Raw genomic sequence first — 18,774 nt, forward strand, 5'->3', positions numbered from 1 at the left:
TTAGACATGGATATTCTACGGAGATCGATCAGCATATGCGAGGCATCATTCTCTACTGAGTCTTTTTTCTTGCTATATAATGCTATCATGGTCCCCTCCCCCTCCCCCTTCCCTTAACCAAGCTGTTGTGTAATTTCTTCCCGTACATATGTACACAAACATTATATATTTTTAATTCAAATATCTATACACATTATGTTTGCAGTCATATGTCTTGATTAACTAATATTGTCTAATATTGTCCAATCCTCTTGCTTCTGCCTAAATTATACCACGTACGTAAAATAGGTTTAGGGTTTATCATTTATGTATATGTTAACAATAAAGTTATGTATAGGATTTAGGATATATAGGTGTTTTGTATCGATCAAATGTATTAACTTAGCAAATATATTATGCCTTTAAACTTGACACCTGTTGTAACGATTGACCTTTCTCTATATATTCTCGGACAATATGTCAATAATAGGAGAGATTTTTCAGTGTGACCGGTACATGAGGTAGTATATCACGTGTCATTATACAAATGGTAGGATTTGTGTGTTAAAAAGTTAATAATTTAAAAAATAAAAATTTTCACCACTTACATAAAAACACGCGATGTACCATCCGTGTTTCCATTATAATGAAAAATTTCTCTAATGATAGAAAGAAAACAACAAAATCAGAAATAGGTAGAAATGAAAATCTATCGGATATGCTGAAGTAAACAGTCGGATATGCTACGTACGGGTCAATAAATATTCCTCCTGGAGCAGCAACAGGTTGCCTTTCTCCATCATGTGATCGTGGTCCAAACCAATATCCGCTCCCGTCCATCTCAATATTTCTGGCCGTCATTGCGCTTTGAGGTTTGGTTATCAGTCTCTCCTTCAGTTCATATGCACGTTAAACTGCAAAAATCTATATACGAATATCTGTACATATTACATCCTTCATTACGGAATATTCCTCTATCAGAGTCCTTTCGAGTTTTCTTGTTCGACCTTTTTTTCCTTCTTTTAATTCGTTTGCGAAACAAGTAATCAAGCATATTAGGACAGCGTGTATGAATACTCAGTTTCAACGGGTCAAACTTTCTGTTGTCGACGAACAATTCTCCAAATTAATCCTCACTTGTGGCGATATTCAAATCAAACAATGCAAATAGGAAAGAGTTAGGAGTCTAATTAAATTACTGAAACTACATACATATATCCATATATACACACATACGCATACAACACACACATATGTATCCACTACTAGAATTTTGGCCAAAGAACACCATTTTCATTGGTATCTATAATAAAGAACGGGCACCGTCATTGGTGGCAAACCTCACTTGTCACCAAACAGCTACTAAATAGAAGGCCATGGCCTATATAGAAGTCTCTATTGTTACAATCACCACCAATTAGATAACGGTGGCACAATGAATAGTTACACCTTTGAAATATTATGTAATTTAACAGGCACCAAATTTGAAGGAAATTGCCGCTTAAAAGACTTCACAGTTTCTTGAACACCTCCAAACATGTTTTTTAAGAGTGACATGCTCCTCATAATGCTTGAGCCTCAGTAATTGCTATCTCTACCTGCAAACACATAAGCACATGGATCAAATGACTAAAATATACACAAAAGTATGCCTTTACAGTTTTATTGTTTCCTACAACCTGCATAAAAGGCATATACTTGCGAGTACGAGTCTCTACAACATTCCACATGAAAAAACAGGTTAAGAGACGCGTTGAAAGAAAAAACAGGTTAAGACAAGTGTGTAAATCATTTCTCTTTTTGAAATTGTGAGAAGCTAGAGGCAGGACTAAAGTAGAAGTTGGTTCTGCAACATAATTTAGTTGGCGAATTACAAAGTTAACTAGTTAGATATGTAAATTAACACCGAAGTCTTCAAAATGCGTACATAATACATATGCATACAGAAGCCCTTTATCTTATATGATCGATAGTAATAATTAGCATGCAAATGTGATGATCAAAGGAGAGTATATCTATGGAGAAGGGATTGCAGATTGCATTGTCCATACAGAAGTGGGGATAGTGATGGTGTTGATGAAGAGTTGGGTCCATCAAAACAAATTGCATGTCTTCTGAAGGTTTCCAATGGCGTTTTGTTTGGTTGATGAACCAATTATTTATCTGTTTAAGTTCCAAACCAGTTTATTCTGCCAGTGCTAGCTTCTGAGCCTCCTGCATTTAATAAACAAGGTCCCTTTATAATATATCGCGCTACCACAACAAGAAACCAAATATTCATGGTATAATGTTTGCTTATGTTGTTAGAATCAGTATGAACTAAGGCAACAATGAACATGATGTATGTCTACGTTTGATTATGTTGTTAGACTGGATAGGAACTACTACAACAAAAATCCACACGATTAATGTTCCGGATTTGCAGTACATCTATAATGTAAGGATCTAAATGAACAAGGATATAGATGAGTATGAAAAATATACCGATGGATTGGGCCACTTGTAATGTCTGCACCACCAGTCAAGCAACCGGTGCCGTGCTTCCTTTGGCAATTTTCCATTCTTTTTCTTCTTCATAAACTCCTCCTTCAGAGTGCCCAAATATCCACTGTATTTGTGCAAAAGCTGAACTTTGAGTTCTCTCTATCTTCAGCTTGAGGATCTATGTCATTGATTGCATTAGCCTCTTCTGGAGATCTACCTAGTCCAACAAAATTGCCACCACTAGTACTAGCTGATCAAGCATGCCACAGGATCAGAAGAGAGGAATGTCATAAGGAAGATAATATACAGCCTAGCCAGGAATATTAGTCAAACTCATACATAAACTTTCCAAACAAGTGAAAATGACCAACAGAGACAGTTTGGATGACAGTCTATCATACAGATTACATATATGGAAATGGTGAACGCAGTCAAAGAATACACAGTTATTTTCTTCCATTTAGAAGAGAACATTATATTCTTTATTTAGTTGGATTCTTGACAAAATGTTTACAGTTTACCTGACAAATAATCACTTGACGATGACACTTAATTTTTCTCTATCTCCTTCTTCATATATGGGATTTGAACCACATGTAGTATCTTCACCTTGTGCAATTAGTACTTATAGGTACTCAGTGCCTACACCTATTTAATTAACTGTTCGATTTGATCCAATGGCTTAAACTAAGAAACTGATGAAATCCAACGGTCAAATGTGTCTGCATAGAGTGCTTGTATTAAATAGGAAAAAATCGCACCTTTTATAATATCTGTCATTAGTTACAAGTCTCAAGATCTCAATATATTTTTAGACGTCCCATATTCTAGACAACTAAAGCGAGAAGCGAATCAAAGGTCACAGACATATCTACGGAGTCTTAGATACACATATATACGAGTAAGTTCTCTAGCTTCAAGAGAAGTTTCCCTAACTACAAACTAATCATATGGATTTTCTTTCAATATTTTTTCAAAAGAAGTTAAGCACAGCAGGAAGCTACCAAAGGTATGGTCTTCCTAATAGCCAGGTTCATCTAACAATCATGTCCTTCTGCAACGGAGTCATATTTCCAAATCAAAAGCTAAAACCTTTAATGCAGCTCCCACACCATGCCCAGTTCCTACCACAATTAAAGACAAAAGTATAAATAACCCAGAGGTACGAACTCGGTCTCTCTCAGGTTTTCAACACTTAAAAAAATTAGAGGACACAATTAAGCATAAATTTAACTGAGATCAGCTCAAATACCTCCAAGCTTATCATACAACCCTACAGCTAGCTAACAAAAATACAGACTATCCAATTTTGAAATTCCAGTTGATCGATCACAAGGCATCAAAGGTTAAAAACAAACCCCTAAACCATCTAAACCCTTCTGCCTCCAAAAATCCCTAAACTACAAATTTTACACAATTTGCTCCAAAGTCATAATAAAATACTGTGGAATCCCAAAAAATTACGATAAATCTGAGAAATTAAACACACACAAAAAAAAAAAAAAAAAAAAAAAAAAGGGAAAATTTCATTGCGAATTAGGAAAAATATAAAACAACTACCTCCTTAGAGCACTGATCTGAGGAACAGTTAAGACGACGGTGCTTCCTCAGAATCTCAGATCCGATCTCAGACTTCCCCGACTCGACGAGTTTGAGCTCCTGCAGCTTCTTCAACTCCATCTGAAGCTTGTCTTGCTCTTGGCCCTTTGTTTGGAGCTCTTTCTTCTTGATATTCGAGATCTCTTCCTTCTTCTTCAGGAGCTTATCGGTTTCTCCTTCTAAAGACTCGTTGCCTGAAGCTTCTCTTGCATTTCTTCAACTTCTTTCTCGAACGACAGACAGTTGGGATCTGAGCGTGAGATGCAAAGAGAGGGAGAGACGGATCGATTGAGATAGAGAGAGTGCGGAAAAAAACAGGAGAAGACTGAAAGAGAAATTAAAAAAACTTTTACCAAAGTTGAAAAAACATGTAAAAAAACTTTGGTGTCAGGATAAATTTCGGTTTACTCCTTCAATTTCGTGGTTTTCAATATTTGTTACATGAAATTTTTTTCGTCTCAGAGTCATATCTAAAGTGTTAATTTTGGAACAGTTTCGTACATCCGTTAGTCTAGCTGTTAAATATTTCGCTAACTAATGACGTGGCATACATGTAGACAATGATTAGGCGCGCACGTGTCATTAAGGGGTCCACATGAAAATTAAAAATTAAAAAAAAATAATTATTTAAAAGAAAGAAAAAAAGAAAAAAAAAAACCCAAATCCTCTTCGTTTTCCCCAGAATCCCCACCCGTGCCCACCTTCTCACCTCTCATCACCCACCCCTTCCCCCATCCTCCATCACCCGCAACCACTTCCCTCTCCCCACTTAACAAAACAGGGGGCTGATGGAGAAGAGAATCCAGCTGCTATCACTCAAATTCGACGAAAAGGTCTCTATTGAATCAAAACTCAATGGGTTTAATGGGTTCAGGGGAGTCCTGTACTCAATGAGGAACGTGAGCTTGCTACTGCTAATGATCCTACTGTATGAGCTGGTGTTCTGCTGGCCGGAGGAGGAGTCGTTCATGGTATCGACGATGAGGCTGCAGCAAACGGTTGTGGCTCAGATCAGGCAGATCAGGAAGAGGGTGGGGTTCTGATGTGGAAGTTCAGGAGGTCGAAGGCAGCGATGAAGGAGCTGAGGGGGGATCTGGAGATGAGGGGACCACAAGGGGTGGTGGAGTGGGAGGAGGAGAGCCACGACGAGATTTTTAGGATGGGAGAAGAGGGTGGGCTCTGGTGGGATGGAGGTACAGTATGGAGGGAAGTGGTTGCGGGTGATGGGAGGTGGGAGGTGGGCACGGGTGGGGATTCTGGGGAAGACGAAGGGGATTTGGTTTTTATTATTTTATTATTTTTTATTTATTTTTACTTTTCTTTAAATAATTATTTTTTTGAATTTTTAATTTCCACATGGACCATTAATGACAAGTGGCGCCCAATCATTGTCCACATAGGCACCATATCATCAATTAACGGGAGACTTAACAGCCAGACTAACGGATGTATGAGACTGTTCCAAAATTAACACTTTATATATGACTCTGGTATGAAAAAAACTTCATATTCCAAATGTTAAAAACCACGAAATTTGAGGGTAGTAAACCGAGAGTTTGACACTAATGAGTGGTGTTTACAAAGCCACTGATGAAGAACGGTGTCCTCAAAACGGTACTCTAGCACATTTTCTAGTAGTGATATTTTCTTATTATTAAACGTGTGTGCATATTAGCTATCATACTGGGAATTAAAGGCAAACTATAAGGTTGTGGTGGCGATGGAATAAAAGCTACAGGATCACATATTCTCTTCACTGCACTATTCAGCAAACTTATCTAACTGGCTTGTAAATTGGCGATATTCAAGTCAAACAATGCAAATAGGAAAGAGTTAGGAGTCTAATTAAATTACTGAAACTACATACATATATCCATATATACACACACACACATACATATACCCACACACACACACACACACACACACACACATACATATACCCACACACACACACACACACACATATGTATCTTTTCTTATTATTCGAACGTGTGTGCATATTAGCTAGTATACTGGGAACTAAAGGCAAACTATAAGGTTGTGGTGGCGATGGAATAAAAGCTACAGGACCACGTATTCTCTTCACTGCACTATTCAACAAACTTATCTAACTATCTAGTAAATTGGATATGCTCAGAATATGCTATTATGCATGGCCGGTTTCAGACTCTCCTTCTCCTAGTCCATTGACTGTTTATATAATCATATTGAATCCTTAATCTGTTCATCGGCAAATCATGTCTTCCCCCTAAATATTTAGGGTGAGATAACCCACATAGGAGATGGAAGAGGCAAAACAAAAAGGGAAAAAAATAGTGAGTTAGAGAAAGAGAGAAGATCAAGCTATTCAGTAGTCAAATATGCATATGGATGCATTACTGGACAATTACTCCTTTGGTAGTGAACTACTATATGCATGTATACTTTAGTGATATATGTGTGTATATATATATATATATATATATATATATATTTGTATGATTGTATTAATCGTACGTCGTCTGTGCTCACTGCCAAAGGAGATTTGTCCTGCAATTCATCAGCTGTGCAAAGTAAATTCATATCCAACCCAGTCATGTATGCATATGTGATCATGAGTCGTCTCCAACTCCTACAAGACGTCCCAACAGCAACAGGTATGGATATAGTACTCCCGCTAGGCCAATACCTTATGTATATGCATGCGTCACTGGTGGATTGGCATATGTATGTATATAGATATATATATATATAGCTCATAAACATTGAAGAGATTAATATAAAACAAGACTTTCTTTTTGTTCTTGGTATAAATATAGGGCTTAGCTCATATTCTTATTGCACCACATGTGTTTAATTTAATTGATCAACTAGCCTGAAAGAAAAATCAATAAAAGCGTTTGGTTGCACCACATGGGTTTTGATTGATCACCTAACTTTGTGAGAAGGCTTGAATGACACTCACACGAGTTCACATTTAATGTATCGTTTTGTGCAAAATGTCATTATACAAAGAAAAACTTGCACATAACATAGGGACGAAAGCCTTTGAGGGTAGCCTTGGGCTGCAACCCAAGTGAGATTTTGAAAATAAAAATATTAGTTGTAGTTTTAATGATTTAGTACAACTCAGCCCAAGTTAGGTGCTTCACTTAATTTAGGTTATGTGATTAGGATTATGCTGTGTTGTTTATGTTTGTTGAACTTTTTTTGTCAATTGTTGAGTATTTTGAAGAATTCTCATTTTATTAAGATTTTACTTAGTATGTTGTACATATTTGCATTGCATGTTTGTTTCTTGCTTTTGTTGTATGTTTTTGTATGCATTTTGAAGATGCTCAATTATGTCCGTCTAACTAGGTACATATTTGTTATTTATTAATGAAATTTATTTGTGCCGTCGAGTTTTTTATTTTATTTTTTTACAAAGGTTTCATTTATGCCCAATGTATATTTTAGTCGAAGACATGAGAAACAATACTATAAGGTTTTTAATAGGTTACGTAGCCTAGAAATTCTGCCTTCATGATGTCACTATAATAATGTACATGTGGCATAAAATTTAGGGTTCATTAGATATTGGTCCTGAAAAATCATGATTTCTAAACATAAACCCACATATAATTAAACATCCAACAAAAACCCAAAAGTCAAATAAACTGCCACATAAGAATATAAGTAACCTACTAATACAAATTATTTACAATTTTTGCCACAACCCACACTTGAAAATTAGCTTCAATCAAGGGCCTTAAAATCTAATTAATCATCCTGATGTTTTTTCTATTTATTTATTTTTAATTTCTACAACAATCTAGTGCATTACTTTAAATAATGACTACATTATTATTCGGTGTAATTATTCTCCTTATATATAATAGTTAAACGTCCCTAATTTACCTATATAAATAATATCGCCCTATAGTCTGTAATTTACCTATATAAATTGTGACATCCCACATCGCCTAGGAGAGTGAGCCTTATATGTATATTCTCATCTCTACCTAGCACGAGGCCTTTTGGGAGCTCACTGGCTTCGGGTTCCATGGGAACTCCGAAGTTAAGCGAGTAGCGCGCGAGAGCACTCCCATGATTGATGACCCATTGGGAAGTTCTCGTGTGAGTTCCCAGAAACAAAACCGTGAGGGCGTGGTCGGGGCCTAAAGCGGACAATATCGTACAATATCGTGCTACGGTGGAGTCGGGCCCGGGAAGTGGTCCCGCCCGGGCTAGGATGTGACAATTTGGTATCAGAGCCTAACCCTGGTTGTGGTGTGCCGACGAGGACGTCGAGCCCCTAAAGAGGTGGATTGTGACATCATACATCGCCTAGGGGAGTGAGCCTTATATGTATATTCTCATCTCTACCTAGCATGAGGCCTTTTGGGAGCTCACTGGCTTCGGGTTCTATGGGAACTCCGAAGTTAAGCGAGTAGCGCACGAGAGCATTCCCAGGATGGGTGACCCATCGGGAAGTTCTCGTGTGAGTTCCCAAAAACAAAACCGTGAGGGCGTGGTTGGGGCCCAAAGCGGACAATATCGTGTTACGATGGAGTCGGGCCCCAGGAAGTGGTCTCGCCCGGGCCAGGATGTGACATAAATAATATCGCCCTATAGTCTGTAATTTACCTCCAGTATATAAACAAAATATTCTCATATTTTTTTTGGCAATTTACCTATGATATATGCAGATAATATTCTCATGTTTTGTTGGCATTTTTCCTAAATTATGCAAGTAGGTAAATTTCAATAATAGTAGGTAAATTATGCACACGTGATTTACCTACATGTTTTATGTGAATCAAATATCTAGACTGTATATGTAAATAATTTACCTATAGTTGGTTCTTTTCTTTTTCTTTGTCCTAAAATTAATTTACCTGCAATTTTTATCTCCTTTAATTTATATATTTTTACTTAAACAACAAATTCAACAAATTTTTTTATATATTTTAAAGTACAATAATTTACCTATATATAATATGGACACGTTGTAATGGTAAATTGGAATTCGAGAGCCAAACTAACCAACAAATCCCTACATTTATATGCAAAATATTATTTTTGTAAAATCATTAATTCTCCCTTATAATTTGCATAGAATTAATTGTGTACATTAAACATTCAATAAGGGTGTTTTAGGCATCCGAAAAATTTTAAATGGGTAAAGTCAAACATAATTAATGAATTTGCTTATGTGAAGTCTAGTCAATGTGTTTTATTTGAGCAAAAAAGTCTAGTCAATTTTATGTGGAGAAAATTGAGTTCCAAAGGCTAAAGTCATATTTTCAGTCAAATTTAATGAAAACTAATGAAAATAGCTTGAAAACTTTGAATTTTAACGATAAGAACAAAATAAAAGGTAAAGTAAATAGTATCAAGATTGACTTTTTAGTATAAAAATATGATTTTTCGTTAAAATAAACAGTACCGGAAGCTTTTCATTACTAAAATTTACTCCCAAGCTATTGTATAACTCATCTAGGTGCATGATGATCACAACAGGGGTTTGACCAGCTTTGATGTTGCCACGTTCTTCAGTATTTTAGAAGAAAACTTATATGTTATCAATAATTAAGCATCGATCAGTCAAAGGAAATAAATATGTACACATCTATACAAACAGTTCAGTGTGAGTGTGACCTTCAATCAGGCACGAATCCAAGATTAAAAAATAGGGTGAGTTGAACCTTTAGTTAATTTTTCCTCTTCTAAACTTTTGACAAAGTCTCATATGTTTTTATGAATTTTTTCAATTTATACAGCCTGTGAAACCTTGTCTTATTTATTTCTTCATCTTCAACTACAACATCATATATATATTAGATGTGTGTGTGTATTCGGGCGTATGTAAAGTTATTTATATAAAACAATGATGGAAGAGTAGGAGATGAGCTGGTATGTCAGATCGATATCGGGTGGGCAGTAGATGTATCATGTATAGCAAAGATGGCTGAACGTACTGTTAACATCTCCTCGGGTGGGCTGCAGCGCAACCCAACCAAGGCTGGGTCTGTGCCTGCCTTCAATATACAGTTCCTTGGAAAAAGTTAGTTAGACCTAATATTTCCAAGAAACAAGAAAAAGACAAGAAGAAAGAAGAGGGAGGAGGGAGAGCCTATGGTTAGGAGTACGTGTAGTGTGAACTCTGGATCAGTACTGCCCATTTGGGAACCACCAATTGGTTGAGAGGAAGATGCACGTGTAAACTTGGATTATCTAGTCAAAACGTGACCCAGTCAGCTGGGTGTATTTTTTTTTTCCTGGTAATCTGGAAATACACCGGGGCAGAGCCAAAAAGACAACAGGAACAGAGGACAAACGAATCTGAAAAACCAAAAAATTACAAACAAGTGAGTGATTCAGGGTTAAAGGCCGACACAATTACTAACAATATGTCACCCTAAACCACTCCAACAACACCTCAGTTTAGTGTGGCCACGGTAGACCATCATCACAGGATGAGAAATATTCTTTTAAAATCTGCTCATGTACTCCTCATGGTGATTTAAATACTATTAGTAAAGGTTTCAGATGAGGATTTTGAGGATTCTATTTGTGAGGATTTCAAAAATTCTTAAATCGTGTTTGTTTATCGTATATCGTACGGTCAATTTTTGTCAGATACTATTCATATTTAATGTTAAATAAAAGTATTGAAAATAATTTCTGACCGCACAATATATAATGAACGGACACGATTTGAATATCCGGAGAGAATCCTCCTTCGAAATTCAGTTTACACTCTCCAACTAATTGGTCTGCTAATGTGTAATGAGATTCATGTCAAACACGTAAATAATCATATTAAATGATACGAAATATATTTAATTGTTGGGTTACATACATGGGTCAATATGCTATGACAGCATAATTTTTTTTTTTTTTATTATGAGTTTTATCTTTAAAATTAATTTACCATAATAAAAGATGGCCCAACTAACTGTAAATTCGTCATTTAGTATTACGATAGATAAAGTGATTTTTTTTATTATTTATAAGTGAGATTTATTTATTCCCTACCCTTAAAGTAAATAGAATAATACTTGCATTTTCTCTTGTGAGATGAGCTCATGCCCCCACTTAAAAATAACATATTTTCACCGTATAAATTTTATAATTCAAACTGTTTAACTTTTTAATTTTCATTTAAATATCATCCCTACAAAAGACATTTGAATCGAAGATTATTTAGTCATCCATATGTATCAAATAAATCAACAAAAGGAGATACCAAGTAACATATTAATGATAAACCGTTCATTTATTTGATACATTCAGATGACTAAACGATATTTGATTCGAATGATTTTTGGTAAGGATAATCTTCACATGAAGGTTAAGAAATTCAACGATTATGATTATGAAATTTTTACGATGAAGATACGTTGTTTGCAAGTGGAGAAATGACGTCAGCCCAAGGAGGGAACGCAAGTATTATCCATATAAATATATCATTGTATTTAAACAAAAAAACTCACATTGTTGTGAAGCCAATTATTGAGAGAAAATAAAGAGAAGGCTGGCTAGAAAAGAGAGAAAGAGAGAAGGACATAAACGAATAATGTGTATTAGTCTTCATGCCTAATGAATTTATTTATGCTAATCATGGTGCCTAACAAGTAATACAAAACCTATTAATATTTGATCTTTAATCCTATTCGGAATACTACTCTTAGTTTACAGAGTCACACTAGTTATGAAATACTATTCATAACATTCGCCCCTTGAGTGTGTACAACTTAAGAAGTAATTGTATCAAGTCTTCACAATAAGGAGATGGCGGTTGTTGTCCTCAATTCTTGTTCGGAACAAAAAATGCATACGCGAGTCTCAAAGTAAGGATTTGTCTGTCTCTAACATGGACATACTATACATACTTTTATTAAACATATGATAAATAATACTATGTATCCAATAATGGTTCATTTTCAAGTAGTAGTTATAAGCATTTGAGTTCGTTAGATACACATAGATAACTAAACGACTTTTAATTTGATTAAATTATTACATATACATTTTGAATGAGAAAATGAACATTTTCAATCAAGACATTTCTACGGCTAATATACTTTAATTACAAATGAGGTGTACAATGTACCTATGAAGTGGATTAAAGTATGCTTTTAATAATTAATAAGTTATTTTCCATGATTGAAATTTACTCGCTAGAATCCAATCAATCGATAGGACAAATATATTGGACTTTCACATATAAGACCTCAATAGCATTGCACTTAAAAATTATAACTCTTCAAACTTTTTTTATTTATAATATTGTGGACTTTACAATGAGGAAATGTACCAAAACTTTGTCGTAATTAAAAAATAATTAGAACATGACTTATGAATAACACATATCACATTATTGTACTGAGAAGATCAAGCTTCAGGCACATGATCAGCAGGATCATAAGTAGCGTGGATCCCCCAAAAAGATGGTGCCAAAAGTGGTCAATCTCGTGACCATGTGCTTCCTTTTTCTTTGGCCCAACAGAACCATATTTTCCTTCAAGCTCCCACAAACAGTCCCTATATAGACAGACAACTTGATCGGTGCAGGCAATCTTGTACCAAATTGTTAAGTTGCAAGTGCGTGTCAAAATGTTGCCCCAAGCAATTGCATGAAACCTATTTGTGAAAGCCGTTGGATTTGAGTAATTCAGAAGCAACTATGATTTGCTATAGTTATATCATAGAGTCATAATTGTTACGTGCGCACCCCAGTCATCTAACATGATTAGACGTGCCACCAACAGATATATATCTCAACATTTTTATGACTTATTTTTAAAAAGAAAACTAATGAAAATAATATGAAAATTTTGAGTTTTAACAAATAAAAAAAACAAACAAAAAAGTGTTATAAGTGAATAGTACCAGGAATGACTTTTTAGAGTTTAACGTTAAAAGTAAACAATACCTAAAGTGTTTCGTTAAGACTCATTCAAAGATATAATTTCACAACAGTTCGCTGGCAAGCCAAGTACATAGCAATGGTGGGTTATAGCATAGGGAACCGGATACCCTAATGAGCTTAGAATCCAAATTTCAACGGTCCGGATCCCTTACTCGAGAGGTTAAGTAAACTAAACTTAGGAGGGGATTTGGTTCCATAGCATACGGAGGATTTGAGTTCTTTTACATTAAATATACTAATTAAATGGGCCATTATATAAATGTTTATTGTCCTAGCCCACCCGACTAATGAAAAGTCTGAACCTTATTTGTTTGTTTTTTGTTTTTTTTTTTAAGAAACAATACTATTTACATTAAGGGGTGAGATAAGTTTAATCTTATGATGAACTAGTAATAATATGGTTCAAATTCATCTCTGACGAGAATCAAACCTAAAATCTTGCACTTACAAGTAAAAAAGAATATTACTAGATTGTAATATTAAGTGACCTAAATTTGTTTTAAGAAAATACAAAACAATAAAAGTATTTTAAATACTAAAAAATTGATCACTTTTTTTTTTGTCATACAATAGATTTTGTTAGATTAGATAATAGATTAGTTACCGACGGAATTTGAATCTTGCCGTTATGCAAAAACTCAACACTTTTTCACCATTGTAGTAAAGGGCCATTTGCAAAAAAAAAAAAAAAAAAAAAAAAAAAAAAAAAAAACTTTAATTAGGGGTGTGTCATCCACGGCTAGTAATTTATAGTAGGGGTGTGTTATCCACTAGGGGTGCAACTTGGGTCGGGTTAACCCGAACCCGCTCATGTTCAACCGGACTTTAAATCCGAACAAGTAGGTTTTTTTTTTTTTTTTTTTTTTTAGTTATAACCCACCCAAACCCAACCCGATTTCAACCCATTCATTGATTGGGTTGCGTTGGGTTGATCTTTTGTCCAACCCAACCCGATTAACCAAACCCGATTGGGTTGAGCTGTGCAACATGCTTCTCAATGACCTTTGCACCTTCGTGGAGGATTCATTAGTGACTTTTGATGGATTATGATAGAAAAGTGCATGGAGTTGCAGAAAGTAATTGTTTTTCTGGTAGCCACACTTTGATTTTTCTGCAGGAGCTTCAAAGGACAAGACTTGAGTTGGGTACTAGCTTTGTTTTTTTTGCAGGAGCTTCGAAAGACAAGACTTGAGTTGGATATTATATTTGGACAATGAAGTGTTCCTCTTTTCTTTCTTTTTTTCTTTTGGTACTAGCTTTGGTATTTCTTTTATTTTAATTCAAACTTTGCATGAACCCAATTAAAACTTTAAAAAGTTGGGCAACCCAATTAAACCCGAACCTGATTAAAATCCAAAAATTTGGTTAGGGTTGCGTTGACCTTCTAACTCGTCTAACTTGCCCAAGTTGCACCCCAACCATCCACGCACCCATTTTACTTCTTCCACACCCCTTGTTAATTTCTATTATTTAATCTTTTTCAATTCATCTGATTTGACGGTTGAAAATTAAAAGTGTGTGAGAGAAGTAAAAAGGGGTGTGTGGTTATCACACCCCTTTATAGTATTAAACCACGACTAGTAATTTATATTATTAAATTAAAAACTTCAATGTTATTATTGCCATACATGACTCTTAATAGATTATAGCCTTTCACTACTCAATTTACTCACTCATGACTCATGAAAGTTGTTTGTCAATTCTATACATAATTACCAGACAAAACTAGACATTTTTGAAGTCTAAAAACCGGTAGCCCACGCCTCACGCTATAGAGACTCTGATGAAATAAACAAAGGATTAATTCCATTAAGAATTGAATGGCACTGCTTGAAGAGGTATATATATATATATTTTTTTTTTCACTTGTTAAGTTGTTATGAACAAGATTAATGATATAAGTTTTTTTTTTTCTATTACCAATTGCAACTTTAAATGTTTTCTTTTGTAAGATCTATTTGAAAATTTATTTACGCAAAGCTATAAAACTAGGTTGACATGGTTTTGTGGTTTATAGTGCAGACAAATAATTACGTATCACGTCAGCAACAACTTTGCCATAATCTAGTGTCTCATCTAGTGACTTCCACAATGTTCACAACATAAAAGTTTAACCATATGCATTTATGCTTTGATTTGGCTTTTCTTAAAAAGTAGTATTAGAGATATCAATTATTTAGATTAAATTTTGTAAATTATACGAGATGTTTGTTAAGGGATCAGTCCACTAGTTTCTTTGATCTCATTTGGTGTTCCTTTTCATTCAAAAGGGACTCAAGCAGGGGTGGGGCCTAAGTACAAGCCTATCCTGGGCTATAACCTAGGTAGACCAATTATTTCCTATATTTCATTTATTTTTATATTCATCTCACTATTAGCCCATGTATTTTTTTTATTTTTTTATTTACTTCATTAATCAATACTATTTATTTTCTAACAAAATCTATTTTACACTTCATATACTATCCATTTATGATTAATCATGACAATAATTACTCACTCTAATAGTGCTTTTAATTCTTTTCAAAAGCAACTTGTTGCATGTTTCAATTTTTGAATTATTTTATGCATGACTTTTATCTATTTAATTTTTTTTTACAGTTTGTTAACCTATTTCTGTTTATTTATGTATATATTTGCCATATTAAAGGTTGATGAACATAGAATAATTGGGCAAGCTTTGCTTATAAGATTAACGTATAGTCATTTTTTTAAAAACTAACTTTTTTTTATACTTCTTAGCTAGCCCACCGGCCGTAAATTTTCTAGCTCCGCACTTGGACTCAAGAGAAAGCGATATTATCGCTTGAACTTGATTGAAAATAGTGTTTAGCTGACTTGCACCGATAGACCCCTCAACAGTTGGTTGCGCCCAAGAAAGACACACTTATTTAGTAATACATTACATAGTTTACAAATTCATTCTAAAAAATTAAAGAATTACTCTTTAGGAAGACTAATGAAAATGGTTTAAAAACTTTGAACTTTAACGAAATGACAAAAAAATGTTGTAAGTGAATGGTACTAAAATTGACTTTTTAAAGTAAAAATATGATTTTTCGTTAAAATAAACAATACCGGAAACTTTTCGTTAAAGTTTACTTATTCTTTTCTTAAAGTCGCAAACCAGCACGTTCACAGGGCTTTTATTTTTAATTTTTTTTTTCTTTTCTGAAATCGTTCATATGGCTTTTGAATGTACACTAGACACTTGGCAAATGAAAAGTAAAATCAATCAAAACTAATTATTAAAGAAAGACTCAGATGGAAAACGTGTAATGACATGTTGAATTACTTCAGTAATATCGGGGAAAGACTGAGGGCAATTACGTAAATTAAAAGTAAAGTCTACGTATTTATAAGGCCCTCCAGGGCAAAACACTTACAAAATTAACAAATACAAAAATTGTTCTTGTTTTCTTCAGCCGCCTCGACATTGATGGAAGCAGACGAAGTAATGGAGCTATACGATTCTTTCTGGTTCGAGTTCCCGATCTTCAAGAAACAACCGGTTTCATTGAACCCATCAAATTTTGAAGAAAACCCATCAAAGCCAGAGTTTTTACGGATTCCAACCAGGCACACCAGGTCCATGAGCGACGAGTTGAGCTCCAATACGAGCTTCAACTTGAGCACTCTCTCGCCGGACTCTGTCCTCCACAGAACGAAGCTCTCCACAATTCTTTCCGGAAAAGAAGCCAGGGAAATCGGAAACCCGAAACAGATATATTCAGAAGAAGAACCACAGAAGAAAGTTGAAAGGAGGAGGAGAAGAAAGAAGAAGAGTGAGAGCAAGAGCTTGACGGACCTTCAGTTTGAAGAGCTAAAAGGGTTTATGGATCTTGGTTTTGTTTTCTCAGAGGAAGATAAAGATTCAAACTTGGTTTCAATCATTCCTGGGCTGCAAAGATTGGGAAAGAAGGATGATAGCAGAGAGGAGAGGATTGATGAGTCTGCAATTTCAAGGCCGTACCTTTCTGAAGCTTGGGAGGTTAGGGAGAAGAGGAAGAGAGAGAAGCCATTGATGAATTGGAGGTTTCCTGTGTTGGAAAATGAAATTGACATGAAAGACAATCTCAAATGGTGGGCTCATACTGTTGCTTCTGCAGTTAGATGACCAACATTCTGGTTCTAAGATTTTTCGTACTTTTTTTTCTGGTTTGGATTCTGCTTCAGTTTTTTTGACATTTTTTATATACAGTAGATTTACCAGGTCAATCAATATTGTTCTACAACTTGTAAATGTGAATAAAAAGTAGAAACATTTTCATGATCAGATTATGAATATTTGTGCTTAACTTCCTCTGTATTCTTGTTGAGCTATGAGCTCTGTTGCTGCAGGATTGCAAGATTGAATCTCGGCAGAAATTGGTTTCTGGTTTGTGCTTAACTTCCTCTGCATCATTGTTAACATTGTTCATTTAGTTTAATATGAAAATCACGGTCAATCACGGTTCAAAATTAAAAAATGACTGCCAATAATTTGCAATAAAAAATTTATATTTTATTAACAGCTAATTCACGTGGGCTGAGTTATTGGATGGATTCAGTATGACAATGTCACAGGAGGAAAATGTCAACGAAGGCAAATGAATCAATGAGTTAGAGTCGTGTCAAAACAACAAAACCCTAAACCCCACGATATAGGGTTTACAGTGAGAAGGTTAGAAAGGAAGAGTGATCTCATCTGCACGATTGAGATTATTTGATTCGAGATTTTGCATGGAAACGATCCGGCGACGATCCTTGTTGCGACTGCACAGGGCCGTAATGAACTAAGGGTATCCAACTGCCACAAATTGCAAGTGGAGTGAGAGGCTGTGCAGGTGCAAGGAAGAAGTGCGTAGCCTTGTTTGGCTGCACAGGATTTTCGAAATCAATGGACCGGCCCTGCAGAATGCGCATGAAATCCCTTAAAGATGCTCATACAGATAAAATCCAACAAAAAAAACACACAAAAAAAAGTATGGTGTAAACGGTGAAACAATGAGCTTGTGGAAATTAGGTAAAATATTATTGAATATATGATGCATTTAGGGTGTGACTACTTGACCCTGAGACCCAGTCATGTAGGTTTATTCACATCTTAATATAATCACACATACAAAAAATGCCAAATATAATCAATATTTCTAAATAAAAAAATCTTTTCCAACAGACAAAAAAAAAGGATTCACTTTATCTTTCTCAGCAGCCCCACGCCCTATACGAATTAATTAATTAAATACAGCATCTACTTGACCTGTGTTCTTATTTTATTAACTATCTAATTCGAATAAAATAAGTGTAAAACAAACCAAATTTAAAGGAAGACTCAATTCCAAGGGCTAAGTCTGTAACAAAGAAGGAAGGTCTATCTATGATTCTATGTGTTTATAAAGACTTCCAACTTCCGAAACATATATTTATACCTTGATAAATTAATAACTTATTAATTAATAATAAATTACTTAATCACTTAATGTTTGCTACATTAATAAATTTTACTTAATCTCAAGATTATTAATTTATAGATAAGTTTTTCTTGAAAGTAGGGAATGGTTAGTCTACGTTGTGAAAACTCAAAGGTTAAAAACAATAAACAAAGTCAAATGCTAAGAAGAATATCTCAAAAGTGAAAGTTTTAATAAACTCTCTGTCACTTTATTTTTTTTAATAATATCTTATAATGTTGATACGAAAATTTACGTAAAATTGTAAAATAGCAAAAAATTGATAAAAAATTTCTCAACGTTCTAATAAACAAAATCTTAGATTAAAATTCCAATACACTTTTACCATTTCCCGAAAAAAAATAAATCTTCCAAACT

General features: G+C 34.7%; 1 protein-coding gene and 1 pseudogene across 1 annotated transcript; one reads left to right on the forward strand and one right to left on the reverse strand.

The window, feature by feature from the left end:
• Positions 1-1,147: 1,147 nt before the first annotated feature.
• LOC137728524 (homeobox protein knotted-1-like 4) lies at positions 1,148-2,800 on the reverse strand (annotated as a pseudogene).
• Positions 2,801-16,421: 13,621 nt separating this feature from the next.
• LOC137728525 (uncharacterized) lies at positions 16,422-17,081 on the forward strand. The gene has a single exon (XM_068467289.1). It carries the CDS (start codon positions 16,422-16,424, stop codon positions 17,079-17,081), a length of 660 nt encoding a protein of 219 aa, XP_068323390.1.
• Positions 17,082-18,774: the final 1,693 nt, after the last annotated feature.

Source organism: Pyrus communis, chromosome 3 (assembly GCF_963583255.1).
Source record: "Pyrus communis chromosome 3, drPyrComm1.1, whole genome shotgun sequence".
Lineage (NCBI taxonomy): Eukaryota > Viridiplantae > Streptophyta > Magnoliopsida > Rosales > Rosaceae > Pyrus > Pyrus communis.